The sequence below is a fragment of the Moschus berezovskii genome, chromosome 27 (genome assembly GCF_049115385.1).
Source record: "Moschus berezovskii isolate FMDL1 chromosome 27, NW_MosBer_1.0, whole genome shotgun sequence".
Taxonomy (NCBI): Eukaryota; Metazoa; Chordata; class Mammalia; order Artiodactyla; family Moschidae; genus Moschus; species Moschus berezovskii.
Window position 1 is genome coordinate 9,428,119 of NC_142486.1, and position 18,693 is coordinate 9,446,811.

Genomic DNA, 18,693 nt, shown 5'->3' on the forward strand with positions numbered 1-18,693 from the left:
CAGTCGTGTCCGACTCTGTGTGACCCCATAGATGGAAGACCACCAGGTTCCCCCGTCCCTGGGATTCTCCAGGCAAGAACACTGGAGTGGGTTGCCATTTCCTTCTCCAATGTGTGAAAGTGAAAAGTGAAATTGAATTCGCTCAGTCGTGTCTGACCCTTAGCGACCCCACGGACTGCAGCCTACCAGGCTCCTCCATCCATGGGATTTTCTAGGCAAGAGTACTGGAGTGGCTTGCCATTGCCTTCTCCATATTACTGAAATATCTAACACAATGTAAATGCTATCTTAGTAACTGCCAGCATGCTGGAAGTTCACATTTTGCATTCTGGAACTTTCTGGAGTTTTTCTGTTCCAAATATTTTTAATCCATGGTTGGTTGAATCTGCAGATGCTGAATGCACAGATTCAGATGGCCTACTGTATTCTAAAATACTTTTTAAAAATGTTTAAAACCCACAGACATGATGTACATGTTCCGAGGTTTACAGAATCTCACATGAGGGAACATTTTAACTGTGTTATTGACACCCTTCTTTAGGCCCTTCCTATTCCCATTTTTTCCTCTGAGTTAGCCAGTTTACTGAAATGGAAGTTTGCCCCTCCTGATAATGATTTTATACTTTAAATGAGCATACAGTTCCACAGAATATCTTTGTATGTGTATCCAGGCGCATAGTAATTTATGTATTTTCTCAGTACTCTGTATGTGTTTTATGTATGTTCTCCTGTATCTGTACAGGTTTTTGAGATTTACCTATTTTTGTTGGGTACAGGTCCTTTTTTTTTTTTTTTTAGCATTTGTCCTTTTTTTATGACTGGCTTATTTCCTTTGTTATTTTTGGCTGCACTCGGTCTTGACTGCTGCACACAGGCTTTCTCTAGTTACAGCGAGCACAGGCTGCTCAGTTTGCAGTGTGCGGGCTTCTCATTGCTGTGGTTTCTCTTGTTGCGGAGCGCCAGCTCTGGACACACAGGCTCAGTAGTTGTGGCACACAGGCTTAGTTGCCCCGCGCCATGTGGGATCTTCCTGGACTGGGGATCGAACCCAGGTCCCCTGCACTGGCAGGCAGATTCCCACTGGACTCCCAGGGAAGTCCCATGTACTGATGTAATACTGTCACTGCAGTAGTTTCATATGTGATTATACTTGAGTTCATTTGTTCATTCTTGTACCTTAAAAGCATTCATGTTTTCTGCTAAACTTTTCGAGTTCCAAAATAGACTTGAACACATCTCTGTACCTGTCAGTCTTCCTCTGAGATGGCTCAGGTGTGAGCACTGGGAAAGCACGATTTGTCTGCAAAAACGGTAGACACTCCTCAAGTTGTGAGGGTGCATGTGGGACTCATGTAATGACAAAGAAAGCCCAAGTCAAGTGTGATTGAAACATGTCTAAAATTAAACAACATAATTAGATAGTGTAGTGATACGTGAAGGTAGCTGGTCAAATATTAACCGAAAGAAACCTAGTAATAATAATTTGAGGCCAAAAAAAGAAAAAAGTAACAAGTATAAAGAGTAAGACTAAAATGGCATTATTTTGAGAGAGGGATAACTTACGTATGGCATTGGGTTTTTTTTTCCTTTTTGCAGCCTAGAAAATTTAAAAAAAAAAAAAGAGTAAGACTATAGAATCAATATACTAATAAATTAATAAGTTGATAGGATAATCATTAACTTTTATTACCTAAAAATGTAGCCTCAAAAGTCAAAGTAAAAAATTGATTTAATTTGATGTAGTTGATAAATTTGTGAATGCAGTCATATGGGAGATTTTAACAAACGATGAATGCTTATAAAATAGAGTATTTGAACTCTGCAGTTGATGAACATAAGCCAATTCAGGTATATCTAGAATTCCATACCCAGCAAATAAATGTTTATTTAGAAAATATGGAACTTTTCCAAAAAATAACTTTATAATTGTTTATGGATGGCCTTAAGAAATTACCAGAAAATATTGTAATTAATTAGAAATCAATAATAAGCATGTTATTTTAAATAGAAATCCTATACCATGGGAATCCTAAGAAATATACTTTGGCTTAAAGAGGACCTTATTAAAATAATTGAGAGCAGAACAATATTGATAATGGTGTATAGCTAGACTTGTGGAAGAGCAGCTAAAGCTGTATTATGAAGTCAGTACATTTTGCTATCATACATTTTTTCTGTATGTTTTTTTTTTTCCTGTATGTTTTAAGCCAGGGTTACATGACTAGGAAGCAGTGAATCTGGCATTTGAAGTCAGGTTTCTCATTGAACATTTTGGTCTTCATTGAGACTCCAAATATAAATAATTTTTCTGTTTTCTGTGAGATTATTTTCTGTGCTATGTCCTTTACTTATAATGTATAGTTTTGTGCCTCTTCATGAAATTCCTCATGCATTTGCAAAGCAAATGGATGTTTTCCAAAATATTCAGAGAAAGTAAAGCGGTTTGTATTCATTTCAGATAAGAACATGTTTATGTTAAGTAGCCCTCGAGAACGCAATGGTTGTTCTCTTTTAAATCTATTACTGTCACTTAAAGCATAATACATGCAAGTGTGTTGTCAATATCTATGGCATTCTGTGAAGGTTTAATTAAGACAAAATACATTGTATATTAATTATTGGGGAAAACCATGTTATTAAAAATTTTTATGAATCTATAGGAAAGGATTTTTGAATTAATAATTGTCATATTTCAATTTCAATGGAGTGTCAAGCTTACTGATAGGTTAATTGCATGATTTTAGAGATTCTAAGGAAGGTATAACAATTTGATTCTGCATTTTTCTTTAGTATGGCAAAGCATTAAGACAAATATTTGTCAAGGAAGAAACAAATGCACCTTGTAAGATATATCTGTGCTTGTAATCTATATGAAGTGAAAGTTACAGTTTGCTGTCACGAACATGACCCATAGCCACCATTTTAGACATATCATTCCCATTCAGTTCATGTCTAGTCATTTTCAGAATTTCTTTTTGACTATCTGTATATGGCTTTATCTGAATACACTTTTCCGTTCACTAAGACCATAAATTGACACCATTCATTTGTCAGTCTTTTTTTTTTTTTTTGCTTTTTTTTTTCCCATGAAAAGGCTGTAGTATTCCATATCTCTCACCCAAATTTGTTTGCTGAAGTGACCCAAAATCTATTTTTGGGATTCGTTTTGAAGTGTTATCTTTGTGTCCCAAAGCAGGCCCTTCTGAAACTGATGATGTTGATGACAAACTCCCCCTTTCGAAGTCTTTGCAAGGTATAACTTTTTCACTTCCATTTTCCCACATAATGTTCTTATGTAATGTTTCTTTATACTGGACAGACTGTGTTTTTGTATTTATATCTGTATTATTACTTTTCTAAATGGAAAAGGAAATGTATTGGCCTTTTTTTTTTTTTGAAACATAAATGAACTTCACAAGCAACAATTTTTGAAAACCAATTTTCCCTTTTGTGAATCTAGTAATGAATCTCGAAATGGGTACATGACACACTTTCATATTTAAGGTAAAGTACACATTTATACCTTATATCAGAATAGTCAGAAATAAGGCTTATATTGTATAGTTAGTAATGTAAATATCAGTAAGGTCATGTTGATACTTAATGTTTAGAAAGATTGTAAGATATCATTTGTAAATCCCTAATTTTATTGATTGAATGTCTTTTGGGGAATTTCTGTGTAGTGTTCCCTCCCTTGATGACCATAGGCTCCTTGTGATGGCTTGGCTTTACCTCTGCTTATTCCGGCTTTGAGTGCGTTAGATTTCATTCTTTTTTCTTCTTTTTCTGCACTATGCAGCATATGGGGTCCTAGTTCCCCCACCAGGGATTGAACCCACACCCCCTGCATTGGGAGCATAGAGTGTTAACCACTGGACCGCCAGCAAAGTCCCAAGATGTCTTTTCTTTAGCTCTACTTTTAATATAAATGTAATTGCTTGATTTACATTTTGAGAGAACAAAGAGCACACACAGGATCATCGTTTACGTGTACTGTTACCATGTTAGGACCTGATGGAATATCACCTTAGTTGTTCTTAGCCAGTCTTCCCTCTTTAAGTACTGGTCCTTTCTCTGTTATCTCTCCTTGTTTTGGCCTCACATTTTTGTTTTCTTTGGCGTTACAGTCAAAGAGTCCAGTGCTCCATAAATTCAGATGTTAATGTTTAATGGGGAGAGGGGAGCTGTGTGTTGAGAAAGCATGCTTTAAGAAGTTAAGTAAAGAAAATTCTCAGCTACAGATTTATAGATTTACCCATTGTTTTGAGCTCAGGTGAGTTTTCAGAACATAAAATAAATGGAAAAGAATCCCAAGATAATTAGAGCTCCATAAAATTAGACATGGAAAACCCAAAATTTTTGGTCTTAGCCTGGTACTTTAAATTTGAGGGTGCTAGGCACTGAATGACAGTTTGTTTTTTTTTTAAACTGTAGTCAGTGCTCTTTAAAAATCAAGATAAAAGTGTATAAAACCAGTGTCTGGGGATGGGGGTTACCTTTAGTATAGTTCTTAAATTAGTTATCAGTGGATGACAAAATAGACCTGATGTTTCCTCCTGACCCCTTGCTTTATTCTTCCCCGTAGGTAACACATTTTTATTTCTACACGAAGGCAGTGATTCTCAATCTTTTCGATGTTAGTACCTCAGACATTTAAGGACAGAGGATCAATAGTCTGGGGCAGTTTGGGCACTTAACCTAATTGGCTCTCTTGGGATTTAGATGACTTCTTTCCTGTTTATGAGTAAAGTTTCTCCAGTAGGATGAGCCTGTTCACTGTTGAATGCCTAACCTGACACATTGCTTTATGTTCCAGTTTGTAGAAGCAGGCAGATTATATTACCTGAATTAAAATGCTTTTGAGACTAAAGGTAGTATCTTAAGTTTTAACTTCTGCGTTTCCTTTAAGTGCAACTTTGATTAAATAATGGGGATTTAGATTCCATAGCTTCCACCATAGTACAAATGGAAAGCAAGAAATGTTTCGCAGCCAAACTGAACTTGTGTTTCTAGACTTGATAGAGTCTTATGAGCAAAGACAGAACTGACTCTGATGTGTGTTTTTGTGTGTGCATCAATGGCAGATGAGCTTGGTACTCTGAAACATACTATTCTAGTTCCCAAATTCGAATATCTATCAGTAATTATATTGTGTAGTTCTAGTAACTATTATTAAATCCCCAGACCTACTTAGGTTTACTCTATATGTTTGCATTTTAAAATAATTCTTTGAGTTTTCATACAGAAGTGTTAACATGTTTTTCTGAATTAGATGGTATTGTTTTAATTAACTGCTAAGAAGTTAAAAGAATCAGCTTGTATTTGTGTTTTTATTTGCATTGTTACCTAGTTTCTCTTCTCCCAGCGTCAGTCTTTATTGGTTTATTATATGGGTTTATCTTCTTTTTAGGAAGCCATCATTCTTCAGAGGGCAATGAAGGAACAGAAATGGAAGTACCAGCAGAAGGTTAGATTTGGGAATTTTTACTTTGCTGTGTTTATATTACGGTGTTCTGTGCTACAGGGGATACTATCTTTAAAACCTTATTTGGAAATAAAATGATTGTTCTGGTATGCCTTCTTAGCCAACAGGTTTTTTTTTTTTAGCCCTAAAGATGTTATACCTCTTTTACTGTATTGAATAATAAAGCATGTGGGGACTAAATTTTAAGTGGTAAGTAAAATTCTTCATGATGCAAAACGTTGCCTATCTTTTCTTGGTCATCTTACACCATATTTGGAAAGAATGGTTTTAATATTTAAAATTTAAATTATTACTGGCTCTGTTCATATGTAGTCTACATAAGATTACTAAAAGAGAGATGATCTAGCTGCTCATTTTTATACCTATAGCCACCCCATGGACTGCTTTGTTAACCAGCCATCCTCTTTGGATTGTAGGATTGAATGAATATTCAGCTACAGCTTTTTAAGTTATTGGAATCTTGAGTTAAACCGTTATCATGCAGAATGGGTTCCTATCTGTAAACTGTTTAGATAGTTCCAAAAGAATTTTGTAGGTTTCTCCCAAGGAAAATAAGTGGTAAGGCAATTGGATCTTATTTTAGAATTACTATTTCTCACATAAGCTGGTCATGTCAAGCCTTATTTTTTAAGACTAAAAAAGGAGGAGTCTATTCTGTATCTTTTTATTCCTTATATTTGTTTTTTATTTATTTTTTAATCCATAATTTGGTATTTTACCCTCTTTGAGTGGCGGGAGTTCTGAAGGTTCCTGGAAAGTTGACTGATCTTTCTAAATTCAGATTTAGAATTGGAGTATTCTAATGGAATACATTTCTTGCAGAAATATTGAGATGCTCATTTAAAATAATATTTTAAATTTCGTAATGAATTTTTTAATAGATGATGGTGTTGGTGAATTTTTTTTTTGGTTTGTTTTCTTTTACTGTGTGGAGGTAATTAGATATTTCCTCTGTAACAAAATCCTGTTTTAGATAGGCAGTATTTACAACAAGGAAATAACCTGTTTACAAGACGAATCGTACTGGTGTTCATTGGGCAATGTGATTTAGACATTAGGCTTTGAATCACTCTACTTTTGAGGAAACTTTTATTGTTATATTGCAGTGTTAATAGAGTTGAAGTTAGGTTCTAGTCTTTATTCCTTTACTAACATGTAAACATAATCTTTGGCAAATCAATTAATCTCTCAACCTTTGCAAAATGAAAGGAGAGTTGATAAAGATACTCTCTAGCTGAGCTTCCAGCACTAACATTCTGATGTACATTTGTTTTATGTAGTAACACAAATATTTAATTTTATGAAGTACGTTACATGCAAAGTTAGTTAGGTGATACAGTCCTGTCTGTATTTGTTACAGTAGTCACTGTTTTGATATGAAGGTTCCCACCGCAAAAAACTCCGTGGTTTTATAAGCCACTCTTGGTGTTTCTGAAAGAAGAGGAGAAATAGTTTTTTTTTTTTTTTTTACATAATAAAGCCTTTGTTTATATCCTAGCATATTCTAGTTACAGAAGGAAAATAACTTTAACTTCATTATAATCTTACTCTTTTAGAAAGTTTGAGTCCTTTAATGCAGGTAACTTGGTATTGTCTAATAGTTTTCCAGAGTTTCTCTACTTTTTGTTTTCTCTTCTCCCTGTTTAAAAGGGTCAGAGATTTTCATTTAACAAGTATGAGGTGAATTCAAATGACAGTAAAATTTTATGGTAGGCTGCTTTTGGAATATCAAATCCGTAAAATGTTGGAACATAATAGAAAGTGCTTTATAATGAATGTCATTTTAGAATTTTATTTTTTTCAAGATTCTACTCAACATGTCCCTTCAGAAACAAGTGAGGACCCCGAAGTTGAGGTGACTATTGAAGGTTAGTTATCTAAAAGCCTTGATTCCAAAAGTGTACTTCTGGTCATAAAAATTATTTGTCACATTCACATTGCCAAGTATGCATTTCATTCATTTTTAAAGGAAACTTGTGGGAAAAAAAAAAATGGAAGCATATATGTGTATGTGTGACTAAAGTAACCACATCCCACAGCACACCCAATGCTTTGCAAGTTTTAGACAGCAAAAGTAAGCCGTGAACGAGCAGTGGACCAGGCTATATACTGGTACTTTCTACCATTGGGAAACAGAGAATTTTTAAAAAGAGAAAACTATGACCAGACCGGGTGCACGCAAAAACAGATTTATAACCTATTACTGAGCTGTGACATAGGAGACTTAGTACTGGGACCCCGGTTGTTGACCTTAGTGAAGTGGAGGAGAAAGTATCGATAGTTCAATTTCTAAAACGAGTTTTCCCCGTAAAATGCTCACATAAAAGGTGTCCTTCAAAACTTTTGAAGCAGCAGCTGTAAAAATATTCTAAACTAATCTCTATAAAGTTGCTTCAGCCCTAGTTTCTTCTTCAGAGATAGCGCATGAATGCAGATGAGCCGGTGTGTCCTGCATTATTTAAAGATTCAGCTAATTATTAACAGGAGCATGCCTTATATTTCATAATTATTAAATTTATTGATTTTTTTTCTTTTTAAGTTATTTCATGTGACTTCTATAAGTTTTTTTTCTCCTCAAAGTAATTCTTTTCTAAAGCAAAAATTTGGTTAACCCCCGCCCTGCTCCAGTGTCCCTGTGCTCAGTGGTAGATGTCACTTTATTGTGACATCTGAACATAAGTTAGATGTGTACACAGACATTTAGTGTGGCAAAAATTAATAGGAGTTTTCAGTGTACAGCTTTATAATGAGCAAGTGAAATACACATATATCACATTTCCCATAGTGTTTTTCTCATAACTTTACATCTTAGTACTTCACTCTTTTTTTTTAACTGCTGCATAACCTTTCTTGGTTTGCCATCTCTGTCTCTCCTTTTCTTCTTTATTTATAATAACCTCTCTTCTACTGGTGTCCACTTGGTTATTTATGGTGTTTGGCTATTTCGGACTGTTGAGAATGTTTTTCTTCATTGCTTCTAAATAACAAGCTGATTGGTAGCTTTCACCCAGTATCAGAAATTTTCTCCTACTTTGCATGATAACATCTCAGTTAATTTAATATACACATTTTATCATTAGCATAATTTTACTAACCTAAAATTGTTTTGAATTGTTTCTAGTCTAGCATTTAATAATTTATTCATTTATTCATTCATTCATTTGTTCATTTATTTATTTATTGGCCACACCAGGCAGCTTGTGGGATCTTAGTTCCCCAACCAGGGATTGAATCAGCTTCCCCCCCACCCCCTGCAAGTGTGAAGTCTTAACCCTTGGGCTGCCAGGGAAGTCCTCAATAATTGACTATGAATTAGAAGCTCAACTATGAGAAGAAAATCTAGATTATATAATATCTAGATATTATAAATTTAAATTATAAGTTAAAATCTAGATATTATAAATACTCAGAACCTTTTCCTTCCTATAGAGAGAAGAAAAATAGATGATGATTAGAATTATTAGTATAGGGACTTCCCTGTTGGCCCAGTGGCTAAGACTGAGCACTCCCAATGCAGTAGACCTGAGTTCAATCCCAGATCAGGGAACTAGATCCCACGTGCTGCAACTAAGATCTGGTGCAGCCAAATAAATATTTTATAAAATTATTAGCATAAACCTTAAAAATAGGACTAATAACCACGTTGATTTATCTTAAACCTTCAAACCCATACAGGCTATATTAGAATTGTTTAGAAAATAAACACTTGCTTTTCATAGTGTAAACCTTTAAAGGGATGTCAAAATAATTAAGAAATCAATAGCTTACAAACCTGAAACGTGTCAGTCTTTTCAGTTTTCATTCTTTGAAGGGAATGATGAATCCCATTTCTTTTAAACTAAGACATAGTGCCAAAATGTTGATTTATCATCCATATTTTCCAACTAGTAGGATTTTGCTATTGAGGCTGCTGCTTTATGTTCAGAAGACCAGAGAAATACCAGGTCTGTGTAAATGTTACTTTTCCTAGTAACATTTTCCATGGGATATATACTCAAAAACAAACTATATACCAACTCTAATTAAATTGCTAATTAATTGTTGTCCATACATTATGGAAAGTAAATTGTAAGTCTGTGATATTAACAAGGAAGATCAAATGAGAACTCACATCCACATTTTTTGATAAGTATATATATATATATATTTTTTTTTTTTTTTTTCTAGAAAGATGACTATAGATGGTAGAAACTAGAAAAATATCCATGGTTAGAAAATAAATTTTGATACATTCTAATATTAGAAAAAATATATCACACATTGAAATGGTAACTTTAAAAACATAAGAGATCTGAAAAAAGACCTCTAGTATAATATGCTTTTAGTAGCAGGGTAAGGGGAGGAACAAGGCACTTTTCCCGAACAAGGTACCTTTAAAAAGAGAAGTGTGCCTAGAGGACTATGTTAGTTTTCTTTAGGAAAATCCTTGTACTTGAAAAGAAATAAGATAATCCTGCTTGCGTGGTGGTGACTTTTGTTTTCTCCTATTGTATATTCCTGCATTTCCCAAAAAGTTTATAGAAGAGAAAAAAGAAACTTAGTCTTCAAGTGAGTTTTGTAAGATTTTCCACATTAACCTTGATATCTTTATTTGCCACTATGTGACTGTGTCTATTAAGGGTCTGACTGAGACCAATGCAGACATGTTATCCTGTGAGAAATAGTCCCCTGAGCTGAGATCTGCTCTTCCATTTGTTCAGTCTCTCAGTCATGTCTGACTCTTCGCAACGCTATGAATGGCAGCATGCGAGGCTTCCCTTCCATTTGTGGTGATCCATTTGTTGTTGAAGTCAGTGGCGCACATGTGGAGCCTCCGTGACCTCGGTTTGGGAAACGGCCCTTAGAGTTACATGGCTGTGCATGCCTTGATTTTTGGGTAAAATCAGACTGTCAGGTCTTTGGCTTAGGCATGTGTTTGGTAAGGGCAGAGAAAATCTTGCCTCAGAATTATTTGAAGACTGGCTGTCATGACTGAGCTAAAAATGGAAAGTATTTTGCTTTAAAAGAGATTTCCTTATATGCAGTTCACTTTCAAACATTTTTCCCCAACTTGAGCCATTCACATATGTTTATTTGGCTGAGGCATAACCCCCTGATTATTATTATTTGTCTTCAGATTGCTTTTAAATAGATTAGAAGGGTTTCATGTTTTATTTTTTTACGGTTTTTTAAATTTCATGTCTTCTTAAGTAAAGCTCTTTGAAATTTAAAGTTTTCTTCAGTAAATAAATTAATTACATAAATATTTACACATAGGAATGCAGCTCATAACACTGCATATATATAAATGGACTACTCTTTGGATAACAGTGTTTTAGGGTTTCAGTAGTTGGATTTCATCCTCTGATAGTATCCTTTTTTTGGTGAAATTTAGAAATTTTTGACTGTCGCACATAATTTTCAGGATTGTGCTATTCAAACGTTCATTTATCAGTCCACAAATATCAGACACCTTGTATGTACTGACGGCTGGAACAGGTGTTAAAGAATTTGGAATAAACAAGATAGGCAAGTCCATTGGAGGGTTTTGAACAGGGAAGTAGTAAATTCTTTCTTTTTGAAGAAACAGGGCTGCTGTAAAGACAGAGAGCAGATCATAATGGAAGCAAAGCGATTATAGTTACTCAGAGGGAGATACTTTAGAATTGCATGGTGACAGCAGGAACAAGGAGTGATTGAATTCTGGGTATTTCTGAAGATAGAGCAATTGTTTTGGATGGTTGTTGTTTAATTATTCTTACAAATGTTACTCGAGAGTTTGTAGAATCTATATAATTGGGTATGTTATCATTTGAATATTTTGTTTTTAATTTTATAGTTGCTAACAAATCACTTAGTGGACATCCAATTGTTATGTAAAAATTAGACTTTTGGAGGCGTTAGGATCTGGATCCATGGGTGAAAAATGCCATTTATTAATTTGAAATGTGGAGGGTAATTAATAGCTCCAGGTAATTTCAAGAGAAAGAGTACCTGATTTATTTTTATTTCATTTCTTTTAGTTTGAATAGGTGTCAGATTATTTGATAAAATGACCAACTTGATCATGTTGAAAATAATAAGTATAAGAAAAAAGTTTTTATATGTTAATGCATTCGTCAAGAATTAGATAAATTGCGTAACACATTTGAGCTCTGATTTCTGTGTTATCTATGGGCATATCTGTAAGTAGTATGTTGCAAAAAGGAAAACCAGGTTTTTCTCGATAGAAACTTTGAATTGGAGACTCTCTCTGCCTTTTATCGTGGGGTGGGAGGCTTGTTTTTAGCACTGCGGCATAGCTAGGCCGTATTCCTCACTCATTTGCAGCTTTTGCATGCTAAAATACCTTGAAATTAATTTTATAGGCTTTTAGTTTTGAAAATAAAAACATTTTTAGTTTGAGCTTAAACTTGAAGCATCCAGAGATGTGTGGGGTTCTTTTACACAAAAGTGATTGTTTATAATGTGGAAGCGCCATTATAATTAGAAAACAGTGCTCCCTGCTGAACTGATTGTTAGAGGCAGTCTGATTTCTGCTACAGAGAAATAATTTTAATCCTTTGTGAAATGGATTGTGAGGTCAAGAGTAACGTTCCCAGAATCAGAGTTTTTTGCTGCAGTAGTGGAGAAAAAAAAAAATAAGTGTGTTTGAGTTCATAGCTCTTCTTGATGTAATTCCATATTTCATATAAATTAAAACACTCTTTATAATTAAGTAGTAAGTATATGAAATGGGTTAGTCTTTTAATAGAATTTATGTTGTGGTATTTTATTATCACAAATAACTTCATCTGTTCACATTTAATAGATTGACTTCATTGTCTCGAGAGAAATGTGATAAATGCTTTTTAATGTTACAGCCTTTGTTAAATCATTTGTTAACTTGTTAAAAAACACTCTCCTAGATTTGTCTTTTTTTCTAGTTATGGTCAAGGAGGTTATTTTTATAAATTATATTTATACTGTTAAATCCTTTTGTTTTAAAGTAAGTTAATCTGATTGCAGAAATGAGGTTGTTGGACACTAAAGAAAGGCAAAGCTCTCTTGCCCTTTCCCCTTCACATCGGTTTCAAACTCTTCAGATTATACAGCTGGGATGAATTTTGTTACCATCATAAGCTATATTTTCTTTTTTTATTTTATCAGTTTTCATTTTATGTAATTTAATTAACAATCATTAAAAATTACAATTTATGGAAATATTTAGACTATATTAGCCTGTAAGGAAAATAGTTTTGTTTTAAATATCATTGCTTAATGTTCATAAAGAAATACAGTGAATAGTTAAAATGCTTGGACAGTATTCATAGATCAGATAAGTATGTTGCATTTTATCCTTTGCAGACTAGCCTAAAAATATTCTTTGGCTTCTAAAAATCTGTTTGGAAATTGGAAAAGAAGGATTTTGTCTGTCTGTTTTCAGAAACCAAACATTAGAGATACCTAATATGTTTTCCAAAATATATCTACTTAGGGCATTAAATAATTAGGTTCAAACCTAGTATGGAATCTTTTGACTGTTTTTAATCGTTGTACTAACTTATGAGCCCAGAATTCTTCATAGTCAAGTTTTTATTTTACTGGTAGTTTGTCCTTTTAAAATTATTCTTTACTACAGATTTTTTTTTCTGGTTTTGAACATGCTTTTCTACAGTGGAATTTAACACTTGAAAGTTTTTATAGTGTCGTGCGTTGTTTATATGGTAACTTTTTTCTGAAATAGTATCCATTAGAGTAGTACTTTTATATTTACCAGTGCATGTGCTGTGCTTAGTTGCTCAGTTGTGTCCAACTCTTTGTGACCCCGTGGACTGTAGCCTATAGGCTCCTGCATCCTTGAGATCTTTCAAGAAAGAATACTGGAGTGGGTTGCCATTTCCTTTTCCAGATTTACAATCATGTATATAAATCCTAATATGACTTTATCTGGCCCCAGTGAGTCAATACCTTTTTCTCTTGTTGGTTTGAACAGTCAGTAAATGATTTCAGATTTTTAGAAAATCTGTTGATGTTTTAGTTGGCCCTCCATATCTCCAAGCTTTAACCAACTATGGATGAAAAGTATTCAGGAATAATTTTTTTAGAAAGTTCTAAAAAGCAAAATTTGAATTAGCCATGTGCCAGGGAGCTATCTGTACAGCACTTACATTGTCTTAGGTATTATAAGTAATCTAAAGATGACATAAAGTATAAGGGAGGATGTGTGTAGGTTATATGTGAATAATATGCTAATTTTGTAGTGACTCCAGCATCCATGGATGTTGGTATCCACAGGGTTTGTGACACTATCAGCCTGTAAAGGAAGAACCCACAGTCAGTGAAGAGGAGAATCCGTGTGCCCTGTCCTCTGATGCTAGGATAGGAGTGACATTCAAGTATTTTAGGCTTACACTTGGATCCCTTTGATTACTATACAGCATATATAAAAGTTACCCATTGCTGTGCAAGGCAACATGGTATATGATGCTAAATTTGGATTTCATGTTATTCTTTGAGAGCTTATCTATTAGCTAATAGCTTAAAGAATTATATCCATGATCTCATAACATAGTTAAGTCATGTAACATTCTCTGATCCTGTTTGTTTAGCTATAAAATGAGAATGAAGATTACCCTGAAAAGGGTGATTTATTGTATCTTACGGTATCTCTTTGTTCCTGCAGTTTCCTTTAACTCAATAATTATTTTCTTCTTCATTCCACATTTAAGTGTAGATTTCTTAAAATGGTATTTTCATTGGTATTAAATTGGTATTTTCATTTCTTAAAATGGTAATTTACAGGTGGTATTTGAATAGAAATCTTAGTCATGTGCCAGCTGATATTTTCCAGGGATCAGAATATGACAGTGACAGCTTTTCTTACTTGATCCAATGTCCTTAATTCTAGCACCAGATATACTGAAGCCTCATAGCAGAGTTGAGCTGTAGTCATAGCTACAAAGAAATCTTACTACAGATGTCTTGGGTGGTCAATATTCTGTGCTTAAGTATATGATCGCCATATATAGGTATTGTATCGGATGAATCATCAATGCTTGTTTCACAAATAATGTAATCTTATTTCTTTTAGTTTTGTTTATTGAAAGTTATCTGTACAGTTAGTTATCTAACCGCCTTTATGTGTTTGAATATTGTATAAGTTTAAATATTTTTCCATTCAAGGTACATATTCTTCCCCCTTTCTTATATATTTGTATGGTTTCCTTAGCTGTCTCCATTGAAACCTTTTTCATGAAAGACTTAAAATACACTATAATTCTTGACAGCCCTCAGAGGAGTTAGGAGAAAAGGAAATTTCTAATGACTTAATTAAAAATAATTTCAAGCAAATTGATAAGAGAAGACAAAGGAAAATGAGGATGATTCACTTGATCAGCTCCCAGAAGAGTAGGAAAGCTGGAAATGTAACTGGGAAAAAAATGATGCTGGAATGGCAATACAGAAATTTACAACTGACGTTCCAGTCATACTTAAATCCCCCCACGTCTTTCAAATGTTGAGATCTTTACAGGCAGTGGCTGTCATTCATTTTGCCTGTCCCTCCAGTGATGATGGTTTTCTTTTTCAAGATGATGACTATCCTCCACCTGCCAAGAGACCAAAGAGCAGTGAACCTCCCCAGCCGCCCGTCACAGAACCTGCCAATGCCGGCAAACGGAAAGTGAGGGAGTTCAACTTCGGTAAGATCCCAGTTAAGTGTGGTATCTTCCGTTGTTAATTAGAATTGGTAGGCTTAAGGAAATTCACTGGTGGTCCACTAGTTAGGACCACTTTCACTGCCTGGGCCCAGGTTTATAGTCCTTGGTCAGGGGAACTAAGAGCCCACGAGCCATGGAACAGCCACCCAAAAAGAAAAAGAATGGACGGACAGGCTTAAAAATCATTGTTACTGACTTAGTGATTCAGTTATCTGTCTGAGATTTAGATCACTTTTTAACTTCAGATATAATTGTTTTAAAGATTGATTTTATTTTTGGGCCCTCGTGGGACTTGGTTGCATTGCACGGGCTTCTCTTGTTGCCTTGCAGTCTCTAGGGGTCTGGGCTTCCATAGTTGTGGCTCACGGGGTCAGTTGCCCTGCAGCATATGGGATCTTAGTTTCTGCATCAGGGATCGAAGCCACATCCCCTGCGTTGGCAGGCGGATTCTCAATGAATGGGCCACCAGGGAAGCCCCAGATAGAATTTTGATATTAATTTTTCTTGCTTTGTGTAACTACTAGCCTCTAATCTAATCAAATCCCAGTGGAGACAATGTATGCATTTGAAGGGACTAGGTGAAATATTAGTGGCAAATTGGGTTTTTGATCCTTATTCTGTATAGATAGAACAGTTAGCGGTATACATTTAAAAAAATAGCACTTCAATATATTTTAACTTGTCTTTCGTCATAATTACTGGGCTTCCTAGGTGGCACTAGTGGTAAAGAATCCACCTGCCAGTGCAGGAGATGCCAGAGATATGGATTCAGTCCCTGGGTTGGGAAGATCTCCTGGAGAAGGAAATGGCTACCCACTCCAGTATGCTTTTGTGGAGAAGTCTGTGGACAGAGGAGCCTGGTGGGCTGTAGTCCGGGGGGTCACACAGAGTCGGACACGCTGAGCACGCGTGCAGTGCACCACACCCATACTCAGTTGACATGTGTTTTGAGCATGCTCTTAGGAATTACAGCTGTGCATAAACTCTTGTTCCCATACAACGCAGACATGTGTTGGAAGGTTTTCTGCACTCTTGGAGACTCTCTTGCTCGTTTTTGCCTCACTTTGTCGTGTTTAATTGTATGGGTCTTCTCTGCCCTCCTGCTTTACAGACTTTATGAATTGAAAAAGAGGTACTCAGTAAGAAGGGTTTTGAAAATAAACCTTAAACATCCCTAACTCCTATCTCTTACTGAACCAATTCTAAGTACCATTAAAAAAATAAATAGTTCTTAGGAAAGCAGCAAAATTATATAGACAGTTTGTTTCAAATTAGGATATATTATGTAGAAAATAAGTCTTGAGATGTTGGGTCATGTTAAGAGCATATTTAGTGCCCCAAACAGGGATCTATTTTACTGAGTTTTAACTTTTTCTCTAAATTTTCAGAGAAATGGAATGCTCGAATTACTGATCTGCGTAAGCAAGTTGAGGAGTTGTTTGAAAGAAAGTATGGTAAGTCTTAAGCTCAATAATTCTTGTGGTAGTTTTTTCTTAAGCTTTTTAACATTGGACTGTTCATCTAACGTGGGCAAGTCCCATTCTACCAGTGTCGTGCCTTCCTGTTTTAATCTGTCCCTGAGAAGGCCGTGGATGGTGTCTCTCCAAATCTTAGAAGTTTTGTTTCTAGATTATAGCAAAGCTTTACAAGAGTTTCCTTTATTTAATTGTCAGCAAGGCAATGGCAAGCCACTCCAGTACTCTTGCCTAGAAAATCCCATGGATGGAGGAGCCTGGTAGGCTGCAGTCTGTGGGGTCGCTAGGGGTCAGACGCGACTGACTGACCTCACTTTCACTTTTCACTTTCACACATTGGAGAAGGAAATGGCAACCCACTCCAGTGTTCTTGCCTGGAGAATCCCAGAGACGGGGGAGCCTGGTGGGCTTCCGTCTATGGGGTCACACAGAGTCGGACACGACTGAAGTGACTTAGCAGCAGCAGCAGCAGCAGCAGTATTTCCTTTTAACTTTCAGCTTGCATATTTGAGAGTTTGTTTATATATATTTGTTGTAGACTTTGATGCAAAGCATTTTAAAATTATGGTGTCCAAGACATCGTTTCGTGTCACCTCTCAAAACTTCTTACTGAAAAGTGCTGAGTTCAGTGAGAGGAAGCTTTTCTCTTAATCTCAGTTCCGTTGTCACACCTAAAAACATTGTATGTACTATGTAATACCCAATTGCATTTCAGTTCAGTTCAGTTCAGTCGCTCAGTCGTGTCCAACTCTCCGTGACCCCATGAATCACAGCACGCCAGGCCTCCCTGGCCATCACCAACTCCCGGAGTTCACTCAGACTCATGTCCATGGAGTCGGTGTTGCCATCCAACCATCTCATTCTCTGTCGTCCCCTTCTCCTCCCACTCCCAACCTATTTACATGTCCGTTATTATTTAGACAAACTGAGTCTTTGTAGTTTAATAAAAGTATCAATGTCTATTCATTATATTTGATTTGTAACACTTCCCATCCTTTTGGCTTTTTGCACCTGTTGTATTATTTTGCTGTTGGATACATAAATCTTAGAATTTCTACATTTTAGAGAAATGTTCTGCTTCAGTTATTTTACTAAAAAATCCTTTTTACAAAAGCATATTTTAAAAATATTACTTCTTCATTATACGCTGTTTGTACTAGCTGATATTAACTGGTATATTTTTCTGGATTCATTTGTGGTTAAAATTTCAAAAGAAAGTCTGCCTCTACCTGTATTATTTCAAAATAATATATTGTTAATGTATCCTTGCAGTTTTGGTTCAGTATAAGTACTGACATCTTTGGTGTTCTTTTCCTTTCAGTTCTTCTGTGCTATTTTTCTTTTGATGCCGTGATAATAAATGGAATTTAAAAATAAAGTTATAAAAATTACAGAGTAATATCTATGTATTCGATTATTAGTCTTTTCTGCCATCTGTGCTAAATCCTTGTCATTTCATAATTTTTCCTTTCTCTTTTTACCCTTAAAGCTCAAGCTATAAAAGCCAAAGGTCCTGTCACGATCCCGTACCCTCTTTTCCAGTCCCACGTGGAAGATCTTTATGTAGAAGGACTTCCAGAAGGAATCCCCTTTAGAAGGCCATCCACTTATGGAATCCCTCGCCTTGAGAGGATATTACTTGCAAAGGAAAGGATTCGTTTTGTGATTAAGAAGTAAGACTCTTAAACTTTTTCTTTGACCTTGATTGTTGCATCTTTTTATATTGTTGACAAATATTCATTAGCCACTAGGGGCTATATTTAAAGTAAGTTGTTTTATTTTCTGCTTTTCAGTGTGTCTGAGTAAGTTTTGACAGAGTTGGCTTTTGGAATATGAACACCTGTCCAAACCTGACTGGCATACAACCAGTATTTTCTTTTCCAGTTTTTTGCTAAGTATGCTAAAGAAAATATTGAAGTATGACTGTCTTATTTTTTATGTCTGAATTTTAAAAAACATATGTGGGAATAAAGTAGGTTGTAAAAATAAACAATAGAAGTAAGAATGAAAAGAAGGAAAATAGGTGAATGCTATAAGTTCTTTAGTACTGACG

General features: G+C 35.2%; 1 protein-coding gene across 1 annotated transcript in view; it reads left to right on the plus strand.

Annotated features, from left to right (window-relative positions):
* The window catches only part of GTF2I (general transcription factor IIi), a 78,681-nt gene that overhangs the window by 35,097 nt on the left and 24,891 nt on the right, over positions 1 to 18,693 (plus strand). The window contains exons 10-15 of the mRNA XM_055409998.2: positions 3,194 to 3,253; positions 5,411 to 5,467; positions 7,291 to 7,353; positions 15,037 to 15,147; positions 16,554 to 16,619; positions 18,130 to 18,313. Coding sequence (XP_055265973.1) covers positions 3,194 to 3,253; positions 5,411 to 5,467; positions 7,291 to 7,353; positions 15,037 to 15,147; positions 16,554 to 16,619; positions 18,130 to 18,313 — 541 coding nt within the window. The remainder of the gene's footprint in view (positions 1 to 3,193; positions 3,254 to 5,410; positions 5,468 to 7,290; positions 7,354 to 15,036; positions 15,148 to 16,553; positions 16,620 to 18,129; positions 18,314 to 18,693) is intronic.